General features: G+C 42.4%; 2 protein-coding genes across 4 annotated transcripts in view; one reads left to right on the top strand and one right to left on the bottom strand.

Moving 5' to 3' along the window:
- Positions 1 to 10,073, bottom strand: part of tmtops2b (teleost multiple tissue opsin 2b) — a 32,360-nt gene extending 22,287 nt beyond the window's left edge. Inside the window, exon 1 of the mRNA XM_084544323.1 lies at positions 9,218 to 10,073. Within this exon, the coding sequence (XP_084400449.1) occupies positions 9,218 to 9,572 (355 nt within the window). The 5' untranslated portion in view covers positions 9,573 to 10,073. The remainder of the gene's footprint in view (positions 1 to 9,217) is intronic.
- Positions 10,074 to 10,506: 433 nt separating this feature from the next.
- Positions 10,507 to 20,157, top strand: part of uxs1 (UDP-glucuronate decarboxylase 1) — a 37,440-nt gene continuing 27,789 nt past the window's right edge. The window contains exon 1 of one of the 3 annotated variants that reach the window (XM_084544321.1): positions 10,507 to 10,799. Coding sequence is in view for 2 of the 3 variants with exons in the window: in XM_084544320.1 (XP_084400446.1) it covers positions 16,951 to 17,191 (241 nt within the window). In the remaining variant the exon portion in view is untranslated. Of the gene's footprint in view, positions 10,800 to 14,040; positions 17,192 to 20,157 lie in introns of those variants that run through there. The other 2 variants (XM_084544320.1, XM_084544319.1) reach the window with 2 other exon arrangements.

The raw sequence follows: 20,157 nt of genomic DNA, 5'->3' as shown, positions 1-20,157 counted from the left end.
CCTCTCTCTCCCTCCTCACCGCCCTTACGACTGCTCCATAGACCTCCTTCCAGGATCACCTCTCCCATCCAAGCGACTGTACAACCTCAGCAAACCTGAGAAGGAGGCTATGGAGAAGTATATCACGGAATCCCTGGACGCCGGTCTTATTCGGCCCTCTTCCTCTCCGGTGGGTGCAGGTTTTTTTTTTGTTGAAAAGAAGGACAAATCGCTCCGCCCCTGTATTGACTACGCAGGTTTGAATGACATCACAATAAAGAACAAGTACCCGCTCCCACTTATGAACTCTGCTTTTGAGCCACTACACAACACCACCATCTTCACTAAATTAGACCTAAGAAACGCATATCACCTCGTGAGAATCCGTGAGGGAGATGAGTGGAAGACAGCTTTCAACACTCCCCTTGGACACTTTGAGTATTTAGTTATGCCTTTTGGACTCACTAACGCTCCTGCTGTCTTCCAGGCACTTGTAAATGATGTCTTACGTGATTTGTTAAATAAACGTGTTTTTGTGTATTTAGATGATATTTTGGTGTTCTCTCGCAACCCCAGGGAACATATCGAACACGTCCGGGAGGTGCTCCAGCGGCTGCTCGAGAACAGATTGTTTGTGAAGGCAGACAAATGTGAATTTCATGTCACCAAAACGACCTTCTTGGGGTATGTTATTGAGAAGGGGCAGCTTCACCCAGACCCAGTGAAGGTTAAGGCAGTGGCAGAGTGGCCTACTCCCGAGTCTCGTAAGCAGCTGCAACGCTTCCTTGGTTTTGCCAATTTTTACCGGCGATTCATTAGAAACTACAGTAAGGTAGCTGCCCCCCTTACTCAGCTAACCTCTGTTAAGGCCCCTTTTGCATGGAGTTCCGATGCCCAGTCGGCTTTTGATCACTTGAAGAAAATGTTCATTAATGCCCCTGTGCTTGTCCACCCGGATCCAGAGATGCAATTCATCGTGGAGGTCGATGCTTCTGACTCAGGAGTGGGGGCCGTCCTCTCCCAGCGCCTCCCTGCGGACAACAAACTTCACCCCTGCGCATTCTTCTCCCGTCGACTCTCTCCAGCTGAGAGGAATTATGATGTGGGGAACCGTGAGTTGCTGGCAGTGGTCTTGGCTCTCCAGGAATGGCGGCACTGGTTGGAGGGCGCCGCTCACCCCTTTATTGTCTGGACAGATCATAAAAACTTGTCCTACCTCCGCTCGGCTCGCCGGCTCAACTCCCGCCAGGCTCGGTGGGCTCTGTTCCTGGGGCGATTCAATTTTACACTGACTTATCGACCTGGACCCAAGAACCTGAAACCTGATGCCCTGTCTCGCCAGTTCACGCCTCCTGAGGAAGAAGAGGTGACCACAAACACCATCCTGCCCTCCTCCTGTGTTGTGGGTGCCATTCGATGGCAGGTGGAGCAAGAAGTTCGGGATGCCCTTAAACAACATCCTACCCCGGAGGGTTGCCCACCCGGACGCCTGTTTGTTCCTCCGGCAGTAAGGCCGTCCGTACTCCAGTGGGGTCACTCTTCCAAACTCGCCTGCCACCCTGGGGCTCATCGGTCGATCTCTTTGGTCCAACAACGATTCTGGTGGCCATCCATGTCTGCAGATATTAGGGAGTTTGTTGCCGCCTGTTCTGTCTGTGCCCGCAACAAAGCCTCACATCGCCCCCCGGCCGGCCTCCTGCGACCTCTGCCTGTTCCCCGCCGCCCTTGGTCATGCATAGCAGTGGACTTTGTCACGGGTCTTCCTCCATCTGACGGGAACACAACTATTTTGACCATTGTAGATCGGTTCTCTAAGGCCGTGCATCTGGTTCCCCTTCCTAAACTCCCATCGGCCTTAGAAACCGCTAATCTGTTAGTGCAACATGTGTTCCGCCTCCACGGCATCCCTGAGGACATCGTGTCTGACCGGGGTCCACAGTTCTCCTCCCGAGTCTGGAAGGCCTTTTGTCAGTCCTTGGGGACCACCTGCAGTCTCACATCCGGTTATCACCCCCAGTCCAACGGACAAGCAGAACGGGCGAATCAGGATATGGAGGCTTCACTGCGCTGCGTGGCATCACGTCTCCCGGCTTCCTGGTCCACTCACCTGCCGTGGGTTGAATACGCCCACAACTCCCTGATTAGCTCTGCCACAGGTTTGTCCCCCTTCATGGTCACCCATGGGTTCCAACCCCCGCTGTTTCCTAGCCAGGAGGCTGAAGTGGCAGTGCCCTCTGTCCAGGCTCAGTTCCGCCGAGCCCGACGAGTTTGGCGGGAGACGCGGGCCGCTCTGGAACGTACCACTGCGAGGAATCGTCGCATAGCCGACCGACACCGGGTTCCAGCTCCAGATTACCAAGTGGGACAGAAGGTCTGGTTGTCGGCCCGCGATCTTCCACTTCAGGTGGATTCTAGGAAGCTTGCTCCTCGCTACATTGGCCCCTATCCCATCGACAGAATCGTTAACCCCAGTGCCGTCCGATTAAAGCTGCCGGCAGCCCTCAGGGTTCACCCTGTTTTCCATGTCTCCCTTCTGAAGCCAGTGGTGGAGAGCCCTCTCCATCCCCCAACTGACTCCCCCCCACCTCCCCGCATCATTGATGGTCAACCCGCATTTACGGTCAAGGAGATCCTGGATGTCCGCAGGCGGGGCCGAGGCTATCAGTACCTCGTTGACTGGGAGGGGTTCGGCCCTGAGGAACGCTCCTGGGTTTCCAGATCTCTTATCCTCGACCTCCAGTTGCTCTCTGATTTCTATCTCAAATATCCGGACAAGCCAGGTAGGACGCCAGGTGGCGCCCATTGAGGGGGGGGTACTGTTATGGTCCTGGGTTTCCAGTGCTGGTGTTTTGTTCTTTTCCTGCTCTCTCTTTCTCTCCCCCCCTCATTAGGCTCACCTGGGCAGGATTCTGGCAGGAGCTCATGACACAGCCGCATTCACTCTGCAATCTACACTCCTTAAAAGGCGGGCTGTGGCTTCCCTCCAGTGCCAGATAATTCCACATGTCATGGTTGGTGCTAGCTCTTCGGTTTCCGTCGTGCCTAGAGAATCTTTTGCTACTTGGGACTTACCTCTCGTGTTTTCTTGTTCCTTCCATCCAGTGCCTCCCAGGGAGAGCCAGAATCCTGCCCCGGCAGCCGTTTTTTCAGTTCTTTTGTCGGTACTCCTGGAGTTTCCAGCGACTTTTGTTTGCCCTTTTGTATTGTTGTTTTGTTGACTTGGAACTTACCGAGTTTGTGAATAAACTCCTCTTGATTGACTTTTACCCGCGGTTTTATCTCCTGCTTTGGGGTCCAACCACCGGTTGGACGAACCGTCACAGATGTTAAATATAGTCATAGAACTACTTTTGGTTCTCTCGACCCAGTTCTGACATCCACTTTATGTTCGTGTCATTTCAGAGATGCTGTAATTACAAGTTTCCAACTTATAATCAGCATTCGTGTCAACCTGCAAATCATAGTTACACTCTGATATGTCAATCGTTGCAACTAATAATAGAGGAGTTCCTAATAATTGAACAAATGTGTCACATTGTTGTCAACAGTTGAAATCTATATTTAATGTATGGGATGTTGTTAGTGCACAATATCATATTTTAATCCTCACAAATCTGTGATCATACAGCTGCAGTGATGACATGAAAACTTTAATCCTTTTCTGTTCCTTCATTTTTCAATTGTTAATGTTCATCACAAACCCTGAATGAAGAATGGGACAGTAACTATATATACACAGATCAGCCACAACATTAAAACCAGGAGAAGTAAATAGCATTGACCATCTTGTGACAATTCAATGTTCTGCTGGGAAACTTTTGGACCTGGCATTCATTGGTGTGGATGTTACTTAGACATGTAGCACCCACCTAGACCAGACCAGGCACCCCCACCCCATAGCAATGACACTCCTTGATGCAGCAGCCATCCCCAGCAGAATGCAGCCTGACACAGACACACACACAAAAACAGTTTAGGAACAACTCAAAAAAAATGAAGAACAGCACAAGGTGTTGACCTGGCCTCCAAATTCACTAGATCCCAAACTGATCAAGTATCTCCCCTTCAACCCACAGGACCCAAAGACCCCCACTAACAACATTCTGTTGCCAGACGCCACAGGACACCCTCAGAAGGCCCATGTCCGTTCTCCTGATGAGTCACAGCTGTTCTGGAGGCACAAGAGAGACCTAAACAATATTAGGAAGGTGGTCATAATGTTATGCCCGACCGGTGTATATCTCAAGAGAAACAAGAACTCAGAGTATTGTGTAGAATAGACTCTATGTCTTTGTTTAAGACCAGTACTAACACAAACGTGCTGCTGCAATACTCCCTTATGCACGAAATGCATTAACCAAGGGCTGTGATAGACTATGATTAGCGGTACGTTAATATGAAACATTAAAGATGCAGATTGCAATGAAACTGTATAGTTTATAGCATTATTAAAATATTAAAAGGTCAAAACCGTTCATCTGTACTTGCACGGAACAAAATAGCGATCTTTCAAAGAAACCACAGAATCAGACAAAGCATGGTGGGAAAAAAATCTTCCTGCTGCCACTCGGTTTCAAATTCTATCACTGCTTCCCCCTGAGGTCTACCATTAGCAGAGTACAGAAATGAACAGCTGTCGTCTCATTAAAAATAACGATGTACAGTAGCATCAGATAGGATTCTGTATTTGTCGTGCCATAACAACATTTTTAATATCCTGACGTGTTTCAAGCTCGTGGAACAAATGCTTAATTCATCGCATTAGTTACCAGCTGGGAATGAGATACTACACTAATAATATTACACAATTGTGAGAATCATTACAACTGACAGGCATCACTAATCAGGAGATTAGCTTACGTGACTGCAATCGGACATTAACATGGATTTATTCTGTATTTTAACCTAGGGGAAAAAATAAAGGGTGAACATCTTGGATTGTACAATCCAATTAGAGGAGGCAGGCTTTTTGACACGTGGCACAGCTAAAAGCTCTTCTGATGGCTTTCCCCATTTAAGATGTTCAATTTTGAATCGTAGTGGCTATTGAAGCCCATAAAAACATTTTTTTTTAATATGAAAATACATCCAAGTAATTCTTTTAAATCTACATTTCACTTACATGCAGTGGAACATTTTGTGTTAATCTCTCCGAATGACTCATTGGCGCTGCAGTCAGACTGTTTTACTGTGAAACTGTTTTTCTTTCTGGCAGCGTAATAAAAACTAAAAAGCACACTTGCACTCATCAGCCATTCATTTAATTATCACGTGTCACGGTAAAGTTCCCGGTAAATATTTTTGTGATCAGATGTTCTTCTCTGTCCGGCCCACAACATCAGATGAAAAACTCAAATAGACAGTAATGGATGGGCTGCCACCCTCCAACGCTAGCTGTTATTTTAGTGTCACTCTCACTTCAACTAAGTCAGTGCATCTTGGAGTTTTTCTGCCACACCCCCACCTCCATGCTCTCTAACAAACAACTCCTCTCAGTCATTAATAGTGCCGGGGAAGCAACTGATAAAAAAGGCAAACTTTCATGAACACAACAGCATCGGCAAACTCTTGTTTGTTTGCTTTTACTAAACTTTCACTCCATGTATTTTTCCATACGCCCCCCCTGCAGTGTCTCTGTGCGCCCCCAGGGGGACTCAACCCCAAGTTTGACAACCACTGGGACGAGACAGCCCAATACACAACCACGTGAGGCTGTGTTCAGGTGTGGCATTATGTTTTTATGAATGTTATTAACTTACAAAGTACTGTTTTGTTTTTGCTTTTCATAAAATTGCATTGCAGCTGTACTCCCTGTACCGCTTGTGTTCAACATAATCCGTACTTAGGAAAAATAATGACCACATGAGGTACAGTTATTTCAATTCAATTCACATGAGGTACAATTATTTCATTCTGCTTCCTTAGCACGCCCTGCAAAGTTGGATTAAAACAGTCCAATTTTTAGTGAAACTAATCCCAAGATACTGCGGTAGTTAGTGACACTTTAAATGCTGTGATTCGAACAACCGATGTAGCACATCTGACTGTGAAGAGACGCTTTTGTGAGCTGCGCTTAATTATACACCAATCAGCCACAACATTAAAACCACTGACAGGAGAAGTAAATAACATTGACCATCTTGTTACAATACAGTGTTCAGCTGGGAAACGTTTGGACCTGACATTCGTGTGGATGTTACTTAGACATGTAGCACCCACCTAGACCAGACCAGGCACCGCCACCCAAAAGCAATGACAACAGGATGCAGTCTGACACAGCCACACACACACACAAAAAAAAAAAAAACTATTGACCTGGCCTCCAAATTCACTAGATCCCAAACTGATCAAGTATCTGTGGGACACCCCCAGAAGGCCCATGTCCATTCTCTGATGAGTCACAACTGTTTTGGAGGCACAAGGGAGACCTATACAATATCAGGACATAATGTTATGGCTGATCGGTGCTGTCAAGCTCAAACTTGTTCACAATAACAGCACTTACTAATTACCGCCGAACACATCTTCAGGAATTTCATCATTAATTAAAAAATACCAAAGAAATAACTTGATTGTTGAGAATTCCACTTTTCTCTGAGGACACAAAAACGTGTCCCAAATTTCACAGCAAACTAAATTAAGGAAATATTTTCACCTTTGAATACAGAGGCACGAAGTCGGCGGGCAGCATTGTGTTGGCTTTTGGTAGAAGAAACAGGCAAACGAGACAAAAGGAAGTCACGACTGGATCGGTTAATGAAGTTTCACATCTCGGAGTGATCCTGCACCGCGCACTTTCATTCGTGCTATCGCCACTGAAGGACAGATAACGGGGTGGGGGTGGCGAAAGGCACATGCATGAAAGAAATTAACCACCAAAGTCACGCGTGACGTTGTTTGCCCTGACAACAAAGCGTTCTGCCGTTCCTGGCGCACATAAAAGCACAACCATGCAGAACTGGACATGTGAAACTGGCCGTGAAGCTAATGTTCCTTTGACAGTGACTGCTGGGGGGAAACAGATATGCTGGAGAAGTGTCCTCGATGCTGAGTGTTTGTGCACATGCCATACAAAGAGGGTTACAAACTGCATTTGTTACATTCAAGCATAGGAGTACAGTGTAGTGTGGAAGATGATTAAAAGATTATATGATAATATGACCCGCAGCAATAATGTGTCAAGAAAGGGTAGGAACACTGTGGTATTCATACGCAAATGTTGCTGTCATTTAAAAAATAGAAATTATTTACTTAATCATAGTATATCACAATATGCAATATGCAAATTATTGTCACTTAAACTCAGATGCACACAATAAGGTGTTGAAAGATGAAGATTGACGTATAGAATCAGGTTAATTCGCGGGGATCGTGCCAGCTTTTCCGGCAAACTGGAAAGTGTGCTGACACCAGTATCACACTGAGCTCCAACACTCAGCACTAGGCTGAGTCAATTTTTATATATATGTAAAAACTGAATGCAATCAGCACAGCGCAGAAGCCCCGGGGAGAACAAACTCAAAACACCCTGCTGATTTCAGAACGGCTTGGATCCTTTTTTTCCCCCCTCCCTCTGGTTAAAATAGAAGTTGTGATACATCAGAATTCCTTTTTTTTTTTGGTGAAGTGTAACAAAACGTTGACACAAGCTTACGCCGACACTGGGATGCGACAATCACGGAGGATTTGGAAACAGCAGGGAGGAGTTAGTGTGCAGACAGTGACGGTTTGTAGACTGTGCGTGAGGACAGAAAGACATACTGATGATTGATCTGGCATTGGGAAGGATCCATATTATTTATTCTCAATAGTCCTTTAACCACAGTCTGAATGTGTGGTGATTGGCTATCAAGAGACATAAAGGCACAAAGACAACAAGAGCCAAACTAAGGCCAAGGTTGTGTGTCGGCTCAGTGGCAGCCATTGAGTCGGTAACAAACACTGAGCCTTTTGTGATTTCCTGCCCTTTTATAAAAGAAAGGTTATGCTATTAAGGCACTTTCACACCAACGTCAGCTGAATAAATCGAACAGCGGAACCACTGACATGAACTAGCTTGACTCAAGAGACAAATGAGTATTTGTTTACTTTGAGTGATAAGGAAAACAAATATATCTGAAAGATGGGATCTTGGTTCCTGGCAACACACAGTTTTGCTCAGGCCGGCCATCTATTAATATAAATAAAGGATAAAAATATCATGCCGTTTCTTTTTTAAAGGCCTGAGAGAGGTCACAGGCACTGATGCAGTAATAAACAAATCTGAACGTAGGAAATGTTCTGTTTAGAGAGGAAAGGTCAGAGGGCGGAGCAGAGCTTGACCAATACATGGACTGATGTCACCGCAGATACTGAATACATCTGTCTGCCAATAATCTGGTGCGGAGACACAATTGGAGTTTGTCCACCACAGGACGTGCAGTAAGGAGTAGATTTTTTCAACTGTAAAACAATTAAGAAATCAGAACACTCCGGTCTTTCTGTGCGTTTAATTCAGCACCTGCAGGCGGGTTCACAGCAGAGACAAAGCACCACGCACTGCGAGTGGCAAATGGGAAAAGAATACAGGGTGTACGCAGATCTGTGTTAACACTTATTATTCTACTGGAGGTTACAGCGTACAACTCCTTTCAGCTGTCTGTCTTGTTCCCGGGCACAGGCCTCGAACGAGCACTACAACACTACACAACATCAATAGGCTTATAGGCTGAAGCATCTAAACTATGTGTACTGATTTTGAGGAAAGAAAGTTCTGTTGCAATACTTTCTCTCGCACGCACTGCATTCCTCCAACAACAGAGCAGCTGGAAACCATCGTCTGTACGAATAATCGTTTCAGACTTGTGATTGACTGGAAGCAGATGATGTGAAGAGTGACTCATTCCCCATGATCCCAGTTACAAAGCAATATAATGTTAATATATGCAATCCCCACCTCGCCTCCACAGTCAATCAATGCATACAACTGTAGTTTGGACAGAGATCTGTCTTATCTCGGATTGTATTTATTTTAAACAAATTGTAGAATAAAATAACAGGCAACTGAATTTCCCATGGAAAACTACACACAATCATGTAAGAATCATGGCACACATACAACCTTAAAATAGTTGTTATAGGTTCGAAATGATAGATAGACAGATGGAGATTAATGGATAATTCGTTTTTAGATTCATGACAGGGTCATACTGTCACACCCAGGGACTTGCCAAGGGTCAGACAAGCGGCTACAGCTTACCAAAGCAGGAGTTGATGAAGCCGTACCAGTTGCAGCCGCTGCGCCCCAGCAGCCACTTTCCACGAATGCTGGAAGCAAAGCTGAGAGTAGTTCCGAACAAGCACACCAGCATGTCACTGACGCTGATGTTCAGCAGCAGCATGTTCACCGGAGTCCGCAGCTTCTTGAATTTGTAAAACAGAAGCAAGACGACGAAGTTGTTGAGGAAGCCAAAAGTCATGATGAAGCCCAGCACCACGGACAGCACTACAAAGCCCGTCGGGGACAGTTTCGCCGAGCCGGACGGCGCGTCCAGCAGCTCCTGGCCATCGCTCAGGTTGAAGCTGTAATTCAGACCAGCCTGACCAGAACACATCCTGCGGTCCGTTCATCTGATTTTATACCCGCTCTGGAACCGTGTGGATGGACAGGGCCGGTCACATCGCTCACCTGGAAAGTTTATGGTTAAAGCAGCGCTCCCTCTTCTAAGTCTTACTCCGGGCTGTGTTTTCTTTGGCACCTGCGCGCTTCATGTTCAGAACGCACATTCCTCCACTGGCGTTGAGCGCACACAGCTGCAAACTCTTACCTAGAAAACTGACACGAAAGGAAACATCGCACCTACAACGTGCCACCTGTTACCTTGACGCGACGCCTACTCCGTGTTCATTCAGACGCATTCAGAAAGCGCACCGGGTTCATGAATGCCTTCAGTTTGGCCGAACTAACGTGATTAATCCTGAATTAACACACGACTCAACCCCTTTCTATCCACTCATTTATGTTTGGGGGAGTCTTTTCTTCTTCAAGTCTCCACTTTCAGGTTTTAGTACCCGCTCACAGTGGAGACTCCTGCGAGGTGAAGGGTGTAGTGCGAGGTGCGCTTTGCTCCAGCGTCTTTTAAAGGCGATGCGACTCGTACGTCAGGAGGCAGTGGGGTGTTAGGGGCCACGGGGGAGGTGCGTCTCTCTCTCTCTCTCTCTCTCTCTCTCTCTCTCTCTCTCTCTCTCTCTTTCTCCCCTTGTGTGTGTGTGTCAGTTGCACAACAACCATTTAATGTCAAAATGTCCGTTTTCTTTTTGACCCCTTTAATTTGGGCATAACCAAAGAGGGTCACAATATATATTTTTAATTATTTATTTTCATTTATATTTGACTGCAGCCATCTCATATTAAGCACCATGCAGCATAAATAAGTGTGCAAGCCTTCAATCTTTTGTTCTTAAATGCCAAATGACAGATTTAACATACTAATATTTCTCCATTCAGCTCGCTCGCTCATCCTCTCACTCACCAGTTGGACTAAACAACATCTCTGTGCAATAAAAAGCAAACATGACCTGAGGTTTGTTGAACAAACTGTGCTGAGAAATGTGTGAGCCGCTGATAACTGCATGCCAGCTTCATCCCCATAACTTAGGAGGAGTGAATTATCTTTGCTCAACATTTTCTCTTTTGAAGAAACTAATTCAAAGCACACGTGTACGGCAGGTTTAAGGCAGGGCACGATTTCAATGGATCCCTTAACAGCCAGCATCTTTTTTATTGGACTGTGTGGGAACTTTAACGCATAAGTTAAACATGTTGCCATGAAGACTGCCAGGTAAGCATAAAATAGTGCAGCGATGAAACATGGCCTATGCTGCAGTCACAGAGCCTGAGGCATTTAGATAAATATTCATGCACCTTTCTCGCAGCATTCAAAGGTAAAGCCACAGTATGAGATGTAACACCTCTGAGAGTGACAATTTTTTGGAAAAGTTTCCTTTTTTTTCCTCTTGCTGTGCAAATAATGGCCCATGAGCAAGTTACGGCCCTCCAGCAAAAATACGTGACCTCCAAGATGAGCTGAAGTTTCGCTGGTTTTTATCAAAAGTTGTAGTGTTGTTGTTTTTTCACAGGTGTATTGGGATATGGAAATACAAGGTTAGTTTAAATCCAAGTAAATAGGACCTTGTAAAATGTAAGGCTGTCTAGCTCCATGGTGCGATAAAATTCTTCTGTGAAAAAGTAGTTTTCTACCAAACAAACCTCATATGCAATGCTCCGTCTGCGCTCGATTACTAAAGGCAGAAAAGACGTCTGCCCTCAGACACAACCGCAGGGGAATGGCTTTTATGGCAGCTTTTTATCAACCAGGTCGTGCTTTTCTTAAAAAAAAATAACTAAACCTTTTCTTAAAGATGTTTTAGCTCTCATTAAAGTGGCTTCTTCAGTTCTGAACGTCTGTTACATTCACACCCTTTATCGAACGAGTTCACGCAGTGCTGAGTAAGATTATCTGAATAAAACAGATCTTCGTGTATCTTTGGGTGTACCGGAGTATTATATCTGATGTCTGTGGTGACACACCCACCCTAGTGTGCGATAGACAGTGTGACTCATGTCAGTAAAGACCTGTTTGCCCACGGCAGCTGTTAGTATGGCAGCGCTCATGTTGGAAAAAAGACCATGACGAATGCTAACTGAGGTTTTAGGAAATCATCACCATCGCAGGCTGCAAGAAAAGCTTCTGATGGAGAGCACCGAGACAAGAGAAAGAACTTAAGACTTAAGACAGGCGCATCTGTTGACAGTGTTTGTGTAATTACTCTCACTGCCAGATAAAGGAAAGTTATAAAATAATAATGCATAATATTAGAAGAATATTCCGGCACAGCTTGGAGCAAAAAAAGATTTTCCTAATGACACACACATAAACCTCAGTTTCTTACATTGCACACTTTATATATCTTATTTTTTATGAGCTCTGTGAGGCAATACGTTCATGTTATTTGTGAAACTGGACAATTTGGTAGAAGATGATGTTTTTAATGTTTTGCACTGGTGAAGACCATATTTTGGTCTTGTTTGCTATTTGGTTTCTGCACAAAGCTGATCATTTATTTTTATTTTTTTGTTGTTAAGAAACATTCATTACAAAAGAATTGTACTTGGTGAAGTCATTTTGACCTTCCTCCCTGTGGTAACGAAATAGATTTAAATTTTTTGATGATGCAGCAGGGCCACACGTGACAAGACAGATGCTCTTCTGCTTTGATGCCAATCCCCACTAGGTGACAGCTGTCAGACGGTCCATTACCAAACACCTCCTGTGACAGATAAACTGTTCTGAAAATCATCTCTGAGGGATTGTATCATCATCTGATATAACTACATTAACTATGTTTTTTCAAAAAAAAAAAAGAGAAAGAAAAGAAATTTAGGTTTAACATTCCCTATTAATGTCTCATTAAAATGAAAACTTGTCCATCTTCTGACATTTAAAGGGGAACTACTGTTTTTTACAACCTGGACCTCATTTCTGGCATAAAATACGGTCGTTTACTCACCCATATAACTTTTGTGTAATTTGTACTCATTCGGGAGATAATTAGATCAGCGTATATCCATGTAGTGGGAGTGACTGGGGCACCGAAACGTAGCCTCTAAATAACGCATTATCTGCTGCGAAACTTGTTCATTTCACCAATATTTTGTTATTGTACGCTAGTGCTATTCCCCGTTGAGTCTGGAGTTATCTGTTATCATCATCTGGGGTCTGTAAATTGACCTACAGACCCCGGATGATGTCTTCTGACCTGGATGATGTTTTCTCTGAGCGCCGCGTGCACCCGCAACTGTCGGCTTGTTTACTTGTAATTTGCTACTGCTATGATTCATCCACAACCTTAGAATCGTAAAAATATTCAGCCATGATGCAAAAAACTATATAATAACAGGTAACTCCGGACTCAACGGGGAATAGCACTAGAGAATTATAAGTTTCGCAGCAGATAATGCGTTATTTAGAGGCTGCGTTTCGGTGCCCCAGTCACTCCCACTATATGGATATACGCAGATCTAAATATCTCCCGAGCGACTACAAATTACACAAAAGTTATATGGGTGAGTAAACGATCGTATTTTATGCCAGAAATAAGGTCCAGGTTGTAAAAAACAGTACTTTCCCTTTAATTAGCATCCAGCAGATTGCTCCCTCTGATAATCAGAAGATGTTCAATAATGGCAATTTGTTTTTTTAAGGAATTTAATATTCACGAGACGTGACAGAATTTTATTCCAGTCAGCTCCACAGATGTTCTGATTTGAAATAGTCTTTCTTGATATGCTGTAAAAAAGGTCTACTTAAAAATCCTTTAAGATAATTGTGCTTTGATTATCTAACCTCTGACGCTTAAATCTAATTTAGTTCTGCTGCCTTTTGTTCGACACTGGATTGTCTTTTGTGAGCACATTTCATGGTTTTAAAGCCAACTGTAAGCTGGATGGAAGATGTGTGTCATCATCGAGTTTGTTCCCCCGAGATAATTGTGCTTTCTGCTCAGTGGGCAGCTGCTTACTAAGAGAAAAATGATCAATGAGCTGTGCCATTCAAGACCCGAACAAACAAATTATCCCAGCAGTGCGCTAATATTCTGTCCAATCTTGAAGCACAACCAGGAAATGAAGTGAGATGGTCGAAATGGGTCTGCCCTTATGTACACTGCATGACAAAACACACTTTTTATTAAAATACACTGATCAGGCACAACATTATGACTGCTGACAGGTGAAGTGAGAATTACCTTTATGCTGATCTCGAGAAGAAAAGTCAGGGGATCAGTTGTCACAATTCAGCCTGGAGAGCACACGGATGTCTGTGCAAAATTTCACAACTCAACAAGTGTCAAGACATTTCACTTAAACCACAATTGTCAGCTTCAGGGTGTTGCTTGGAGAAATCTCCTAAGTAGCTGCTGATATGAACTAGATACAGACATAAGATGTTTAATAGAATCAGACATTCAGATAACAATTCTGGTTATCACTGGACCAAAAGTGACACACAGACTGGTGCTGTCACGAGGATATTTGTTTACATGTAAAAGATAATCTTGACCAATTCGCAAGAGAGTGAATTGGTAAAATTGACTGATTGTTAACTCTCTTGTTTCCATCAGGTCGATCAGTAAATTGTAGGGCTACAGAGGTGTCTTTGTTGGCCAAGCCACTGTCAAATGTATTGACATGGAATCGTTACTAAATACAGTATGTTGTCTGTTTTTACAGTTATTTATTATTGGACTTACATTGTACTTTAGATTATATGTGCACAACAACTGTACCTGACTTAAAAGAAATATACATTTCCCTTTTGAATACTGCACATAAAACTGGCTACGGTCAAACCATCGGGCAGGGAAGTCCGAAAATGTTAAATCTCATTCTCTATAGAGTTGATTATCTATATTCAGTGGTAGCAGTAAACTCGAAGCCTCAAGCTCCACACAAACATTTAATATTGCCTTGGAATTACTTTGAAATGTACTGCCTATTGATGAAAAGGACACCGGTGCTTATAAATGCAATTTTAAATCCCCCACCCCTCTGCTTGGTCATTGGAGTGCCAAGATAGATAGTCAATCACCACAACAAATAGAGGATAATCATCAGGGAGACTAAGCGTGATCTATTAAAAACCAACTATCAGTTTGGACCATATGAGCAGTTATGGAAAGAAAAATCAATTTGGTAACCTTCTCATGCTGGTTTATCGTTCAGTCAGAGGTCCGTGTGTAAGAAGTATTTTGATGAGGTCTGTTTGAGTTTGCCCGCACTGCATGTTCAGAGGATACGTGCAGATAATATAATACCTTTAAAGATCAATTACAGATCTGAAGGCAACAGCCACACCAGAATACCACCCCACGCCAATGAAGCAAGCTCAACTATTTACCTAACTTGATTGAATTTTACCCACGTATTTTGGATGAATGTCCTTCTAATCACAAAAAAAGAAATCTTTGCTGTCCTTTATATTCACATCCTAGAGGTATAACCTGTGAATTTGTTTATGCAATACAATCACGTGTATGTTTTATCCACAAATCATCGTGTAAGTGACTTATAAACTTCCCTATTACGTTTAGTCAGTCTATAACTATATCTATGAAATTAAGCAGTGTGATAGGAAATACAAGTCAATGCAGTATTCATCACTGACTATTTCTGGTCCAACAATCATCCAAAACATGTATAGTTTTGCAATACAGACATCGTACATAGGGACATGCAGTAGAATATTTAGCCAAGGAAATACACTCACTTGTAAAAACATTAGATACACAAGTGAAAATGAATGCATTCTAATATATTGGTTCTGTACTAAATATTGAAAAAAATAGAGTTGGTATTAGCTTTGTTTTTCCATGTATCCAGGAATTTGACTCTGGTTACACATTGTACTTAAGGAAGGTATAATAAGGAGGAAAAGATAGAGAAAGAAAGGGATTTAAATAGGTGATGTAGACAGGGCTGTATGCAACATAACGTTCATGTGTAAATGTGAGCCGGATAAATAAGTATACAGTATATCTACTATTGATAGATAGATCCAGGTTTCCAGTATCATCATTACACAGACAGGGGAATCACAAGTCAACAAAAAGGTAAAAATATAATGTATAAAGAGGAAGAAATGAGGATATAAAAAATATGGAGTGATATAAAATGTATAAACATCCTATACAGTGTATAATGATCTAAAAATATAGGACAAATAGGTTATAGACATGAAAATACTGTATACAATATATACAATATGCAAGAGTACAAAATATGACATGGGCACGCGATATGTCGTTTGTATATGTAGATAAATATGTCTGATATAAAGAGTTATATACACAGTTAAATCATCAGCTCTCTCGGTTATATTCAATTCAATTCAGTTCAATTCAGTTGAACAGATCCTGAACACCATAACCTTCATGAAGCCATGATTTGATGCTGGGCATGCATTTGATTTGTGTTTTTTCACCAGTATACCTATTAAACAGGCAAGTGAGTACATATTGTGCAAGAAGTATTTGTGTACTGGTAAGCAAGTGTACATCTCACCACAGAAAGCGCCAGACAGGTCAGAGTGGCTGAAAAAATTTTGGAAAAATCAACAAAACATGCAACAAGGTTCTCTTCACTGTGGAGAGTGATGGAATGAATGAGCCATTGTGTGTGTATTGAAATTAAATGTTTCTGGAGCTTCAATGCTAAGCCGTCGTGATTAAAAAAAACTGTCACACATGATAATGCAGTGATAATACTACTATTACCACCAAAGACAACGGTCTTTTAAGGTTATAATAACACAAAGCGTTTATTATTAGAAGAACGTAAAGTCCGACGGACGTCATCCAGTCTACAGGGAAAGTCAGGCTGCTAAATCGAACGACGATTAATCGCTCATCCGCTACCCCACGGCCCCTACCGAGAGGAGCAAACTCCGACATGTTTACACTAATGTTCCGTTAAAGTAGGCGCCTGTGTGTGTTTTTTTTCTGCTACTTATTTTAATTTAAACGCGAGGCAGGAGTAGTGTCTGTTGTTAATTTATCGGGAGCTCTGAACGCTAGACAAAATACGCTTAGCTTGCTAGCTAGCTAATGCGGAGCTAACGGCTAACCATTGGGATTCACTAGTGTCACTAGTTACCGCAGCTTCTAAATGTATCGTTAGCATATCCGTCTGCGAAAGAAATAACAATGTGTTGCTGCCAATACGAGTGTTGTCTTAGTCCCGGGGATACATGTCAGTCTTAAATAAGCTCAGGTGTAGTTGTGGATGTTGACACTCAGAGTAGGTTTGTCACCTGATAGTGTTTGCTACCTGTGTGTTCGCTGCTAGCCACGTAAACTGCTCCTGCTCGGTATTGACGTAGCAGCAGCAGCAGCAGCAGCAGCTAGCTTCCCTGTTCTGTCTAGCTGTTATACTTTATGCGTATTGGAGGAGCCGAGTTGTTATCAGCTAGCACAATAAACCCAGAAATCAGCAGGATCGAGATTCCACCGAGGACAGCAGTTGTATCTCACAATGCTATAGCTGGACTTGAACGAGTGATTTCCTGGTCCTGTTGCATTGAGCGGATGATGAAGCGGGCCATCTGGCTGATATCAGGTTTAAACAGAAGAATGATGAAGCTACTTATTGCCTTCGCTTTGATCGCCTATATTGCCTGTAAGTACATTGATCTGTGTGTTTGAATGGGTGTGATTTGTTGGACTAATACGATTCATGCCACAGTTTATTTTCAGCCGTGGCACTCAAAACATATGGGCTTGTGTAAATAGTTTAAACAGCAACTGTCACACAAGAACCCACTGTGTACTTTGCAAAGGTGTGTCTGCCTGGAAGTATTGTAAACCTTTATTAATTGTTTAAATGATACCAGGTAAAGATGCCAAATCTTCTCTGAATTCAGCTGCTGTATTTCCTATGTTGAATGTAATTTGGTTGCAGGCTGTTTTTTTGACCACAAAAACTATTTTAAGCGTGCCACTTTTGCCTTTGTGAAAATGTGACGGACATTTTTCTCTACTTCCAGACACTAAGAGATAAAAAGAACAGATATAGCAGCAATAAAATACATGTTTATCACAGCCATCCTGGCTGGCAAACATAAATATCTACTGTTAACTTTTGATTAATCTGTTCAGCTAAACCCATTCATGTGAAAAAGCCAGAGTTGTTAATAAAAAGCAGCATTATCAGAACAACAAATTACTTTATGTGGCCGGTTTGTCAATTGTGTTATAAAATAAACAAAAACAAAAAGGTGAAGTGTCCACATGACTAGAATAGAATAAAAAGCTGTATAAATATATATATGCAGTGCATGGATTATTGGTTTTGATGAAAAACAACAGGGGAGTTAGTTTTCATTTCAGTTTCCAATTATCATAAAAGCTCCTGGTGTCATTCTGAGGTGCATCCAGAAATCCTGTTGGGAGTAATCTTTGTAGCTATTATTGTCATCATGTAGTTATTTAGTCTGAAACACTCTCCCTTTATTGACTGGAAAGTTTGTTTCAAAGCTAGAGTGGACACATGAAAAGCCTAATATGCAAAATAATTCTATAATAAGCTTTGTAAAAAAAATACGCTTTGTTGTTCGTCACTTAATTTTTAAACTTTTGTGTTTTTACGAGCCTGTACGAATGATATCTCTATCTTAAGTGATCATACTACTATACAGAATTCTTAATTTAGCCCACAGAGCTGGATAGCTCTTTTCCTGGAATGGGCTTAACGACAAGTGCACTTGAGACAGATTCAAGAATGAAATATGATATATAGTTCTATCTAGATACACTAAACCGACATCAAAGCACTACCGACAGAGTGTCATCGATATTGCAGTGATATAGGCAGATATCGGTCTATGTGCGCCACAAACACTTACCAACATCCCAACGCCCAAACAAGTGGCTGACAGTTGGCTCGGTATGTCACAGTCCTAAGACTAAGCATTACGTAGCATGTGGTCAGTCATTTCTTGCCTTTATTTTATTTATTTATTTATTTATTTATTTATTTATTTTTTTGAATTCTTGATAGTTTACTAGGCCATATCTTGGAGAGCCATTAACAGCAAACCACTTGATTGCTCTGGGCATACCGTTCATGGCCTCCTGCAGTTATCCACTCCTACCTGAATGAACAATTCTCCAACCTGCCTATGATTCCTCTTCTATTCTCAAACTGTCATGTAGCATCGTCAGCTATATGTTGTGTTTGTATCATCATCATCAGATTCTACATGTACACTTTAGTCAGATCTATGTATCTATGACAGATATATGTTTATCTTGTTTCTCCTGCTGTTCTCTTCTCTCACTTTTCTGTCTGTACCCGGCTGGCCTTAGACAGATGGGTCCCTCCATATGAGCTGGATTCTGCTCAAGGTTTCTTCCTGTTAAAAGGGAGTTTTTCCTTGCCACCGTCCGTCGCCTTCAGGCTTGCTCCGGGGGTGTCAGGCCGGATCTTGTAAAGCGTCTTCAGACAATTTGTATCGTTATTGACGCTATATAAATAAAATTGAATTGAACCGTTATGGGTAAAACCTGCTGATGAAGCACTCCTTACAGACACATCGTGGTGAGCTATCAGCAGATACTGCCTTCAGGTGATTACTGTACTGAAAGTTCTGTCACGCCATGTAATGACAGACAGAGAAGATGAACTTATTGTCAATATTTGTACCAAGCCTAATCCTTCAGCAAATTTTCCACCTCTACAGGCTGAATTTCCGGTTACACATTCTGGAACGAAGCCATTCTAATGCATTATCCACTGGATTCTAGAATCTAAACAAGTTATGAGTCGGACTGCATCACGCACTCTACACTGTCTCCTGCTTTATCCTTTTCACTGTCTCAACTTTCTCTCCGTGTAAAGTTTTGAAGTTTTATGAGGTTATGCGCGTCCAGGTATTGTACGCTGGCCTTGCCTCTCTGTGTAATATACATTAGGCCAGTTTCGCCTATTGCTTAGCACATTGTAGTTCCATGGCTCCTCATTCAGCTGATATATTTCTCGTATTGAGTGACGTTCATATAGAGTTTGCTCTGAAACTCTATATAAGTTCTCAAACAGCAGCCAGGGTCCCTGTGGACAATGTTTTTTGTAATATAATAACTGTATTGCTTTTATATCTTGTCTTGCGTTAGGCCGTTGTGACAATATGAGCTTTATGTGTTTTTTTGTTTTTTTTCCATCACTGTGTTAAGATACTTTAATTTGTCATTTACATAACTGCTTAATTAACCGAATCAAACGTTGCAATCAGGTTATTTTAATATGACTTGTCAGAAAAGTTTCAATCTTACAATTTACATAAATCTTGTGATTTTTGTGAGGAGTTTATCCAGATTGCTATTTTATCTTTTTGAACTGTCGTTAAATTTGTGTGAATGGAATGTGGGTTGTTAGAAAAAATATATATTAGAGTAGAAAGGCATTAAAAGACCCAACAAGAACGTAGATGTTTTGTGATTAAACGACTTTACTGATCTGACGGTTACACTTTGAAGGTCAGAGGAAATACCCAGGTTTTTAAGATAAGATATTAACCTGGTGGGATTATTGTGGTAATTCATGTGAAAACGGGCAAATACCTGCTCAGTGATTTTCAATCCACTTGA

Source organism: Chelon labrosus (assembly GCF_963514085.1).
Source record: "Chelon labrosus genome assembly, chromosome: 5".
Taxonomy (NCBI): Eukaryota; Metazoa; Chordata; class Actinopteri; order Mugiliformes; family Mugilidae; genus Chelon; species Chelon labrosus.
This window is presented reverse-complemented; position numbering and strand designations above follow the sequence as displayed.